This window comes from Vulpes vulpes, chromosome X (assembly GCF_048418805.1).
Source record: "Vulpes vulpes isolate BD-2025 chromosome X, VulVul3, whole genome shotgun sequence".
Taxonomy (NCBI): Eukaryota; Metazoa; Chordata; class Mammalia; order Carnivora; family Canidae; genus Vulpes; species Vulpes vulpes.
The window spans coordinates 43,744,390-43,757,148 of NC_132796.1; the positions used below are offsets into that span (position 1 = coordinate 43,744,390).

Genomic DNA, 12,759 nt, shown 5'->3' on the forward strand with positions numbered 1-12,759 from the left:
GACCCTAAGTGTAAGCACAGGGCCACCACAGGAACCAGCACAACTCTGACAATCCCTACCTAACATGCTTACACCAAGCTCTGCCTCTCCCACATTCCAGTGGTACCTCGATTTCCCAGCTCTTTGCCATACTCCCACCTTGGCAGGCCACCTCCCCAGAAGACTGGCCCCAAACTCTGCTTACACATTGTCTCCTGACAGGAATTTTGCAGAGCCTCAGTTACAGTGGTGGTGAGAAACAGACCAGAGCACACCTAGTTAAAACATGCCACTTCAGGAAAGGGGACAAAACGCTGCCCACAACCAGCAAGCAAAGTCTCTGCAGACAACTGACCTGAAGGACAAAATGCCTAGGACAAAATAAGAGCATACGCAGGACATACTGGAGACACTCCAGCAAGCTACAGGCCCTGTGGAACAGGGATACTACTGAGCAGGGCACAAGGACCTATTCATCATAAGGCCATTATCCTTAAGAACAGAAGATGTAGCTGACTTTCCTAACAGAGAAAGAGGCACAGAAATATCAGTAAAATGAGAAGACAGAGAAATTTATCCCAAATGAAAGAATAGGACAAAGCCACAGCCAGAAATCTAAGCAAAAAGGAAATTAGTAACATGCCTGATAGAGAATTTAAAGTAATGTTCACAAACATACTCACTGGACTTGAGAAAAGAGTGGAAGACATTAGTGAGATCCATAATACAGAGATAAGGAATAACATAGCAATGATAAAGGGCTCATTAAACAAAATGAGAAGCACACTTGACAGAATGAAGAGCAGGATGGAAGAAGCAGAGGAACAAATTAGTGACCTAGAATACAGAATACTGAAAAGTAATCAAGTTGAACAAGAGAGAAAAAAGAATTATGAGAAATGAAAATAGACTTAGGGAACACAGTGACTCACCAAATGTAATAACATTCGTATTATAGGAGTCCTAGAAGAAGAAAGAGAAAATGGAGTAGAAAATTTATTGTAAGAAGTAAAAGCTGAAAACTTCCCTAATCTGGGGAAGGTAACAGACATCCAGATCCAGGAGGCACAGAAAATGCCCAACAAAATCAATAAAAGGAGATCCATACCAAGATATATTGTAATTAAATTGGCAAAATACAGTGATAAAAAAATAAAAGCAGCAAGGCAAAAAAATATAGTAACATAAAAGAGAAACTCCATGGAGCACATGGATAGCTCAGTTGGTTAAGCATCTACCTTCAGCTCAGGTCAAGATCTTGGGAGTTGCGGAATCAAATCCCACATTGGGGTCCCAGCTCAGTGAGGAGTCTGCTTCTCCCTCTCCCTCAGTTCCTCCCCCCACTCATGCTCACTAAGTAAGGCTCACAAAGTGGGGCCAGCAGAGGATTTTTCAGCAAAAGCTCTGCAAGCCAGAGGGGAGCGGCATGATAGATTCAAAGTGCCCAATGAGAAAAATCTGCAGTCAAGAAAACTATCCACCAAGGCTCTCATTCAGAATAGAAGGAGAGATAAAGAGTTTCCCAGACAAATAAAAACTGAAGGAGTTCATGACTGCTAAACCAGCTCTGTAAAAAATATTAAAGGGGATTCCTAGAGTGGGAAGGAGAGAACAAAAGTATAAAGGTAGGAAACTAAGCAGTAAAGATTAATATTTCTGTAAAAATTCAGTCAAGATATTCACAAAATAAATGCAAAACACGTAAAATATGTAACTATATGAAATATGACAAAATATATCTAAAATGTGGGGAGGAGAGGAGTAAAGAATAGGCCCAAACTTAAACAACCATCAAATTAATACAGACTGCTACATGCAGAAGAGGTCATATACAACCTAATGGCAACCATATCTCAAAAACCACTAATAAATATGTAAAGGACAAAGAGAAAAAAATCCAAATATATCAATAAGGAAAATCACCAAACTGTGAAAAAAATAAAACAATAAAGTATCAGAGAAAATCTTCAGAAACAAACCACAAAACACAGAATAAAATGACAATATATCAATAATTACTTTGAAGGTAAATGGACTAAATGCTCTAATCAAAAGTCATAGGGGGACAGAATGGATAAGAAAATAAGATCCATCTGCAAGTGGCCTATAAGAGACTCATTTTAGATTCAAAGACACCAACAGATTGAAAATGAGGAGGTGGAGAAACATCAATCAAGAAAATGGATGTCAAAAGAAAGATGGAGGAGCAAAGCTTATATCAGAGAAAATAGACTTTAAAACAAAGACTGTAACAAGAAACAAAGAAGGACACTATATAATCATAAAGGGGATATCCAACAAGAAGATATAACAATTATAAACATCTAGGCACCCAAGAGATGAGCAACAAAAGACAAAAAGTTAATAACAAATACAAATAATCAATAATCATAGTAGTTGAGTACTTTAACACCCAACTTATATCAATGGACTGATTATTTAAACAGAATACCAGGGTGCCTGGGTGGCTCAGTTAGTTAAGCATCTGCCTTGGGCTCAGCTCATGATCTCAGGGTCCTGGGATCAAGCCCCGTGTTGGGCTCCCTGCTCAACAGAAAGTCTGCCTCTCCCTCAACTCCTCCCCTCACTCATGCTTGCTCGCTCACCCTCTCTTAATCGCTCAAATAAATAAATAAAATATTTTTAAAAAGATAGCAACAACACTGGCTTTGAATGAAATACTGGAATAGATGGATTTAACAGATACAGTCAGAACATTCCATTCTAAAACAGCAGAATACACGTTCTTTTCAAGTGCACACTGAACAATCTACAGAATAGATCACATGGTGGCTCTCAAAACAAGCCACAACAAATTCAAGAAGACTGAAGCCATACCATGCATATTTTCTGACCACAATGCTATGAAACTAGAAGTCAATCACAAGAAAAAATCTGGAAAGACCACAAATACATGCAGGTTAAATAACATGCAACAGTCAATTAATGGCTCAACCAGGAAATAAAAGAAGAAATAAAGAAACAAATGAAAATGGAAACACAAGGTCCAAAACCTTGGGGATGCAGCAAAAGCTGTTCTAATGTGGAAGTTTAGAGCAATGCAAGCCTACCTCAAAAAGCAAGAAAACTCTCAAACAACCTGACCTTGCACCTAAAGGAGCTAGAAAAAAACACAAACAAAACCTGAAACTGGCAGAAGGAAGGAAATAATAAAGATTAGAGCAGAAATAAATGATATAGAAACTAAAAAAATAGAACAGACCAATGAAACCAGAAGTTGTTTCTTTGAAAAAAATTAATAAAACAAACCTCTAGCCAGACTCATCAAAAAGAAAAGAGAAAGGAGGTGCACCTGGGTGGCTCAGTTGGTTAAGTGCCTGCCTTCAGCTCAAGTCATGATCCTAGGACCTGGGATCAAGGCCCACATCAAACTTCTGCTCAGCAAGGGGTCTGCTCCTTCCTTTCTCTCTGCCCCTCTTCCCACTTGTGTTCTCTCTCAAATAAATAATTAAAATCTTTTTTAAAAAAAGAAAAGGAAAGAGAAAGGACCCAAATAAACAAAATCACAAATGAGAGGAGAAATAACAACTGACATCACAGAAATATGAACAATTATTGGAGAATATTACGAAAAATTATATAACAACAAACTGGACAACCTAGAAGAAATGGATAAATCCATGGAATTATATAAACTCTCAAAACTGAAGCAGGAAGAAATAGAAAATTTGCAAAATCAGATAAAGATACCACGAAAAAAGAGAACCACAGGCCAATATCCTTTATCCTTGATGAATACAGATGCAAAAATCCTCAACAAAATACTAGCAAATCAAATCTAACAATACATTAAAAAATCATTCACCACAATTAAGTGGGATTTATTCTTGGATTGTAAGGCTGGTTTAATAGTTGCAAATCTATTAATATATTACATCACATCAATAAGAGAATGAATAAGAACCATGTGATCATTTCAATAGATGGGGCAAAAGCATTTGACAAAGTACAACATCCATTTATGATTAAAACTCTCAGTGAAATGGGTTTAGAGGAAACATACCTCAACATAATAAAGGCCATCTATATAAAACACACAAGTAACATCATACTTAATGAGGAAGAACTGAGAACATTCTCGTTCTCCTAAGGTCAGCAACAAGTCAAGGAAGTCTATTGTTTCACTTTTATTCAAGATAGTACTGGAAATCAAGCCACAGCAATCAGACAACAAAGACAAAAATAAATAAATAAAAGGCATCCAGATTGGTAGTAAGAACTAAAACTTTCACTATTTGCAGAAGACACGATACTGTATATAGAAAACCCACGGGCAGCCTGGGTAGCTCAGCAGTTTAGTGCCACCTTTGGCCCAGGGCATGATCCTGGAGACCTGAAATCGAGTCCTACGTCAGGCTCCGGCATGGAACCTGCTTCTCCCTCTGCCTGTGTCTCTATCTCTGTCTCTGTTTCTCATGAATAAATAAATAAAATCTTAAAAAAAGAAAAGAAAATCCAAAAAACTCCACCACAAACTGCTAGAACAGATAAAGAAATGCAATAAAGTTGCAGGATATAAAATCAATATACAGGTATCTGTTGCATTTCTTTCTTCGTTAAAGATTTATGTATTTGAGAGAGTGAGAGAGAGAGCGCGAGTGAGCATGAGCAGGGGAGGGGCAGAGGGAGAGAGAGAGAGAGAAAGGATCTTAAGCAGGCTCAACGTGGGGCTTGGCCCCAGGTCCCTGAGATAGCAAATGCTGGCAAAAATGTGGAGAAGAGATAACTACTGTGCAGTTAGTCAGACTGTAAACTGGTGCAGCCACTCTGGAAAACAGAATGGAGGATCATTAAAAAATTAAAAATAGAACTACCATATGACTCAGCAATTTGACTTCTGGGAATATATCCTCAAAACCAAAAAAACTAACTCAAAAAGATATCTGCACCCCTGTGTTCATAACAGCATTATTTACAAGAGCCAAGACATAGAACATGGAAACAACCTGTCTGTCCATAGATGGATGAATGAATAAAGAAATTGTGGTGTGTGCATATATACACATACACTCACACAGCAGGATATTATTCAGCCATAAAAAAGGGAAATCCTACCATTTGCAACATCATCAATGGACTTTGAAGGCAGTACGCTAAGTGAAATAAGTCAAAGAGAAAGACAAATAATGTATAATCTCATAAGTGGAATGTAAAAAAAAAACAAAACAAAAAAGTAAAAAAAAAAAAAAAAAGAAAACCCTACACAAATTCATAGAAAAAGAGATCAGACTTGTGGTTACCAGAGGTAGAGGGTGGAGGGAGGGAAAACTGGAAGATGGTGGTCAAAAGGTACAAACATCCAGTTACAAGATAAATAAATACTAGGATGTAATACACAACATGCTATATTTAACACTGCTGTGTGAGATACAGGAAAATTGTTAAGAAAGGAAATCCTGTGAGTTCTCACCACAAGGAGACAAATTTTTTCCTTTTTTTTCTTTTTCTTTTACTGTATCTATATAAGAAGTTGGATGTTAGTTGAACCTCTTGTGGTAATCACTCCACAATGTATATGTAAATTAAACCATCATGGTGTATGCCTTAAATGTATACAATGATGTATGTCCACTATTTCACAATAAAACTGGAAAAAATTACAATCATAGAATTAAAAACTCATCAAATGGGTACAATAGCAAAATGAATCGAACAATGGAAAGAATCAGTGAACTTGAAGAGAGAACAATAAAAGTTATCTAATTTGAACAAACACAGGGAAAAATATTAGTTTACAACTACCAAAAAATAACAGTTATATACCTAGTTGTAATTTATTTCTTTAAATTAGATGGGCTTTTACTCTAAATTGCACTATTCTTTCTTTCCTTTAACTCTCATAAGCTTTTCTTAAAAATAGAGTATTATAATAATGAGAACAAGAAAATGGTGAATAATTTAACAATCCATATGATCATTATTAACATAAAAAAGTAAAAAAAAAGAACTTTTTATTTTTATTGAACATACACACAAATACAAGAACACAGAAGCTTCTCTAATCAAGAATCAAGATTCACCAAGGGGATGCCTGGGTGGCTCAGCGGTTGAGCCTCTGCCTTTGGGCTCAAGGCATAATCCCGGAGTCCTGGGATCGAATCCCACATCAGGCTTCCTGCATGGAGCCTGCTTCTCCCTCTGCCTATGTCTCTGCCTCTCTCTGTGTGTCTCTCATGAATGAATAAATGAAGGAATGAATAAATAAATAAAATCTTAAAAAAAAAAAAAGATTCACCAAGCACCTATTGAGTACAAATACTTCAAAATACTCTCGTTGTTTTCATGGTATTAATGTGAGAATACTCACCTTCTAACTAAATCCGGTTTTAGAAAAGCTGCTTGTTGTTCAATTCCAATGGCCTGGGATACAGGCTGTAAATAGTACAGAGATAAAACTTGTTATAATAGTAAACTTCAAGCTAAAAATGCAATCTGCAATTATTTCCAAAAACATGGTTGCTACATTCCATATTTTGGTTATCTCACAAACTAGGTAGAATGTCTACATTACTGAATGTTTGCTGTTATTACCAAACATAAAGAAAAATAAAATATACCAGTATTTATATTCATCAATATTTTTCATTTGAAAAGATAGCACTATCTTATATACATACTTTGGTTTGTGTTATTTTTCAATGGAGAATATGGACATTCAGTTTCCTGTCCTGACTGTAAAACCAGTACTAAAAGGAAGAGTTGCCATTTCACAAAAAGATAAATAAAATGACTCAAGCTTTAACTTACTTTGTGCTCTGGCTCTTTCTTGCTCTCTTTCCACTAAACTACTGACAACTATCTTTTTTGAGGCATTAGTAATAGTAGTTGTAATACTGGTCCTCTAAGAAGGAAAATGTCAACCATGTTGGAAAACAATTTTAAACATTTATATAACCCATCCTACATACTCTCATTGGTGACAGCAGAACGTACTTAAAATGCATATCTACCAAAATTGATCTCTTTCCTACCTAGTTTAAACCCTCTATGATGGTTCCTCATCTATAAAGTTAATTTCCTTTGGATGGCAAAGTCTTCCATGAACTGGTACCTGCCTCATTCTCAGACTCCTTTACTTGAAGCCACACTGAACTGTAGCTCCTTTGAATGAGTTGGGTTCTTCTATATACTATGACTCTACTTATGTCCCTTCATCTTCCTGGACTATTTCAACTCCTCCTCAGTCCTGTCCAATCTATGAACAGAACTCCTATATACAAGAAGCCTTCATTACAACAGGTTCCAGAAAAGCCAGCAAAACCACATTGGGTACTCTATAAAACATACCTTAGCTCATATCTTGTTTTCTAAACTATAAGGGATGAAGGTTTCCTAGAGAAATGGCTGATTCCAACATTAGGGCAAAGAAAGTACAAGATGAGGCTGGATCATCTTGTTATGTCAAAAAGTAAAGAACTGCTCAAAGAATGATGGGAATATATCAAAATTATACAGGAGCCAGACTGAAGGGGTTCCTACTGCTCAAATATTGGACAATTTGGGCATCAAGATAATGATAGTAACAATATAACCCATTTGATAGGATGAGAATACATAAGTTCATACCAATACAAAGTTTCTACAGCACAAAGCCAACTAATAAATATAAGAAATGATGAAATCAGAAAATCATCATTAATGATAAAACTAGTGGGTAAAATTTACATAGTTTAAGAATATATCCCCACAGATTACTTATTAATTACAAAAGCAAAAAAAAAAAAGGTTACTTTATAGTAGAACACTATATATAGCAGGCCTCACCTTAACCAAAGAATTAAACTTAACCTCAGCAATAATGGGACAAACTGATATCACATGCCTCATAATATGGTATGATGTGCAAAGAACACATCATCGCTTATATGGTATTCCTGACAAAAATGCATGATCTGAATCTGAAAAAAAGGAAACTTCAAACAAACTCAAATTGAAGGACATTCTTTTTCTTTTCTTTTTTGTAAGTAGGCTCCATGCCCAGTGCAGACCCCAATGCAGGGCTTGAACCTACAACCCTGAGATCCTGGACATAAAGCCTAAGGAAATAATACATAGGTAGAAAAAAGTACATAGTATAAAGTTCACTTCATAGTAAATACTCAATAAATGGTAGATGTCTCTGTGTTTTGATTGTGGTATTATACATAATAAAAACTGCTGCAAGTTAGTTGTTCAGGAATAGGGAATAAGTTAGGTAAATATGAATATTTATTGCACTATCGTGTGGCCGTTTAATACTGGAATTATGAAGGCCAAGTAAAGGCAGGAAAATTACTTACCCGTACTTGTTCCATTAAATAAATAATGGTATATTCATAGAAAGGATATTATGTAGCTCCTTAAAAATGTATTAAAAGACATAAGTTAACACTATAGGTGAAAAAAAATTATAAAAGAGTATGTATAGTATGGTTACATTAAAATTACATATATGTATAAGCATATAAAATGGTCTGGAAGAATATATGACAAGGTGTTAAATAAGCTTACCTATGTATTCATCTTTCTTTGATAATAAGAAGAAAGATAAATTCAACTTTGTACAGATTTATCAACCCTCAAATCTGGCAATTACAGGGCAGGTCCCCATTATTTCAATGCACAACATTATAGTCATTTTAAACAAAAGTAAAAAGGGAAAATTTCATTAAATCTGAAAGACATGTATAAAAATAGCCCAGCATCCATTTGTAAATATTAGTTTTGAAACTCCTCAAAATATTATGAGAGAACTTGATTTGAAGCTTTCACATAAAAAAGACAGATGAACCAACTATTAGCCATGATTCTGAGGACACAAAATAGCATTAATAATCCTGTTTATAATTATAAGTGGTTATAAAATATCATTCCAAATTATTATCATAGTAACCATGTCTTGTTTCTCTTTACTTAATCCATAGGCTTTACCTCCAGATTTATGCACCAGGACACCATGTCAGAAAACCTATATATCTACCACTTACAGTAGTAAGTGGTACACTTTGATATATACGTTCCATATAAAGTATTACACTTTGATATATATGTTCCATATAATATATATGTTCCATATGTTCCATCTCGCTGGGACTCAATATAATTCTTTTAAACTTTCTTTAATACAACCATTTGTTAAGTTGGATACATTTTGTTGAATCTTGTGTGTATGAATAAAAGAAATCTCATTGCCAAAATACTTGTTTTCGTGTTTAAATAGTGATTATGTTAAAAAGCTAATTATCTAACCTACAAATTAGAAGCTAATTTGTCCAGGAAAAAACCTCAGGAGGGGTTGACTAGGTTGGAAGGGAAAAGAGAAGGCAGGAAATGATACTTTGTGCTTATTTCTCAACTACTCCCCACCTTAAAGTCGGAATGAAAGACAGGCACCAATCCCCTTTCCTAATGAGACCTTGATAATCTGGATGCCTGAGACCTTAGTAACTTGCTAGCAAAGTTTGATAATAGTGAAGTACATCTGCACACATGCAAAATGAGGACAAGGCCAAAATGAGAAGCAAAATTAGGCTTGGATTCCATGGGCCAGACGATCCCCTCCTCTCCATTTGGACATTTAAAACACTCTCTTATATTTGTTTTTAGATCTTTCTCACCCATGAGGCTGTGAGCCATTTGAGGAAGCTGTAAAATTTATCACAATATTGCCAGTGCCTAACCAACAGCTGAAATAGGAATAGATGCTCAATAATAGTCTTTCATTATTATAATATTCTCATTTTTATTAGTTTTTATTTTTATTATAGCAACAAACCGATCACTATTAAGCATTCGTTTAAGCTAAGCATTTCATATACATTATTTAACTAAATTTAACCCTATAACAACTCTGAGCAGTAGGCATTGCTATCTTCATTTTACAAATGAGCAAACTGAAGCTGTGATGGAAGCAAAAATTGAGTCACTAAGTGGAAATTAATGAACAGATAAATGATTCTGAAGAGTATTGAGGATGTGCACACCACAGAGGCTTTTCTGTTAGTTTTTGTTGGTTCCTAACCCTCTTTCTCCTTTATTTAACTTCATCATTACTTGTCCTCCTCCCACCAGTGATTCTTAGCCCTGGATGCAGTTTATAATCTCAAGGGAAGGAGAAGAGGAGGTAAGAAAGAAAAAGGAAACAAAAAACAAGAAACATTTAAACATTTCATAAACTGCCTTATTGTATTCACAACACTACAAACCATGTCTTCCTATGATGTGCTTTTTTTATCAACCACCATTTATTAAGCACTTACTACATGTCAGGCACTTCTTACATATATCTCATCTAATCCTAATAAGCCTGCAAGGTAGGCATTTTTTTTTCTGACAAGATGAAAATTATCCACATACAGAAAAGTTGAATATTCGTTCAGTAAAAACCTATATATCTACCACTTACAGTCTACAGCACTTTAATATAATTGCATATCACATGTATATCCATCAATCCATCTAACTTTTTACATTTCAAAATAAGTTACAAATGCAAGACAGGCATTTTAAAATGTCATTTTACAAATGAAAAGAATCAGAGCTAAAATAAATTAAGTAACGTTCCTCAAATCATATAGTAAATAATTTAGAAACGTTATTCAAACTCAGGTCTAACTAAAGATGCAAACTGCTCAAAACTACATGTATGATGTATATAGATAGCTGTTTAACAGTGAAATTCTTATTTTTAAAAATTATCATTGTATATATCAACTTCCATATCTTTATAAAGTTATTCATCTATAAAGTCATTGCTTATCTAAGGCCAATACCTGGCCAACCCAAGATTCTGAACAATGAAATTTACTCTAAGAAATAACTGATCCACAGCACAGTTCCATGGATAAACTCACATAATGACACCCAAGCTATTAAACAGGCAAGGAAAAAAAGATGAAAACATATCAGCACCACAAAGATCAACAGATAAGAGTGACAGAAACTAAGAGGAAGATTCATTAATTATAAGGCAAGTAGAACTAGATAAAATAAAAAAAATTATGTGGGCTTTACTCCACAGTCTTCCAAGGAAGTACCTCATGAAAGGGAACTGAAAGTCAACTTATATTTTATACTTTGCCCCTATTATCTGTCCCCAGTTCGGTTATCAAGGGTCTGTACCAACCATCAAATTGATCAGACGCTGCTCTTGGTACAGCCCTCCAAGCTTTCTACAGCTATTTGGAGAGAGCAACTAATCCTGTTTTGGTTTTTGGTTTTTTTTTTTGTTGTTGTTTTGTTTTTTGTTTTGTTTTGTTTTGTTTTGTTTTGGAAGCAGTGAGAAAGCCTAACAGTAGGGTAGAGGGAGAGAGAGTCTCAAGCAGAATCTGTACCAAGTGCAGAGCCTGATACCATACGGGCTGGATCTCACAACCCTGAGACCATGACGTGAGCCTATACCAAGAAACCAAAGCTTAACTGACAGTGCCCCTAATATGCATTTTATTTTATTTATTTTTTTAAAGATTTTTAAAATTTATTTATAAAGATTTTTTATTTATTTATTTCAGAGAGAGAGAGAGCACACAAGAGAGGAGAGGGGCAGAGAGACAAGCAGACTCCCCCCTGAGCAGGGAGCCCAGGATCATGCGGAAGGGGTAAAGGGAAAAGCAGACTCCCTGTTGAGCAGGGAGCCTGATGTGGACTTGATCCCAGGATCCCAGAATCCCAGAATCATGACCTGAGCTAAAGGCAGACCTTTGCATTTTAAAACAATCACTCTGCTTCTTAGAATGAGAAAAGGGTTATAAAGGAGCAAAAGCAGGAAGAACAACAATTAGGTGGCTACTCTAATCATTCAAGTAAGAGAGATTAGACCATCACAATAATGATGGAGGTGGTGAGTAGTCAGGTTGTAGATATATTTTAAAGGAAAAACCAAAAGGCTTTCTGATGATTTGAAGGGAGATATGAAAAAAAGATAATAAAAGATGTGCATAGATATATGGCTTGAGTTTCCATTTGCTGAGAAGGGGACAACCAAGGAAGGAAGACCCCTGGGGCAGTGGTGGAGGGGACTGCGAAAGAAAGTGTTTTATTTTGGACATACTGAATTTAAAATGCCCATTCTATATAATCAAGTAGAGATATTGGGTGTAAAATGAAGAAATATAGGAAAGACAAACAAAAACAAACATTCTTTCCAAGAACACAAAGTCAAAAGCAAGGTGGGCTGAAAATATGAAATACGCGCACATGTGCACACACACACACACACATATTCTGGTCTGTCTGCTGAGAACTCTGGTAACTATAACCCGCAAGTAGCAGCAAACACACCTAACATCCATATTTTGGTTTCTAAATTATATTGCCACTAGTTAGGGCTCCAGGGAGAAATGACCAATTCCATTGATGGGGCAGGGAAAGTACAAAATGAGCATGAAACATCATGCTGTGCCAGAAAATAAAGAAGTACTCAAAGAATAATAGGGACATGTTAAAATGACACAAAATCTACCCTGAATGTGTGGCGATTAACCAAGTCTGGGGTACTTTAACCATCAAAATAAATAATGATAACATTATATCACAGCCTATTAAATAATAGAAGGCCCTATGAGTCCACACCTAATAAATAAATTAATTAAGTAATTAAGTAATTAAAGCCAACTAATAATAAACATAAAGAGGAATGATGAAATTAGAATATCATCAATAGATACACTGGTGGATGAAAGTTTTGATGAAAGGGATATTTACAGTCTCAGACAGCTACCTACAAATAATTCATAAATTATAAAGGTAAAAATGGCAATTTATAGTGGAAAAGATTGGTAG

At 35.4% G+C, this 12,759-nt stretch overlaps 1 protein-coding gene across 5 annotated transcripts in view; it reads right to left on the bottom strand.

Annotated features, from left to right (window-relative positions):
• WNK3 (WNK lysine deficient protein kinase 3) overlaps positions 1-12,759 on the bottom strand; it is a 149,429-nt gene that overhangs the window by 46,020 nt on the left and 90,650 nt on the right. For all 5 annotated transcript variants that reach the window (XM_072743385.1, XM_072743384.1, XM_025988896.2 and 2 more), the window contains exon 11: positions 6,308-6,372. In XM_072743385.1, coding sequence (XP_072599486.1) covers positions 6,308-6,372 — 65 coding nt within the window. The remainder of the gene's footprint in view (positions 1-6,307; positions 6,373-12,759) is intronic.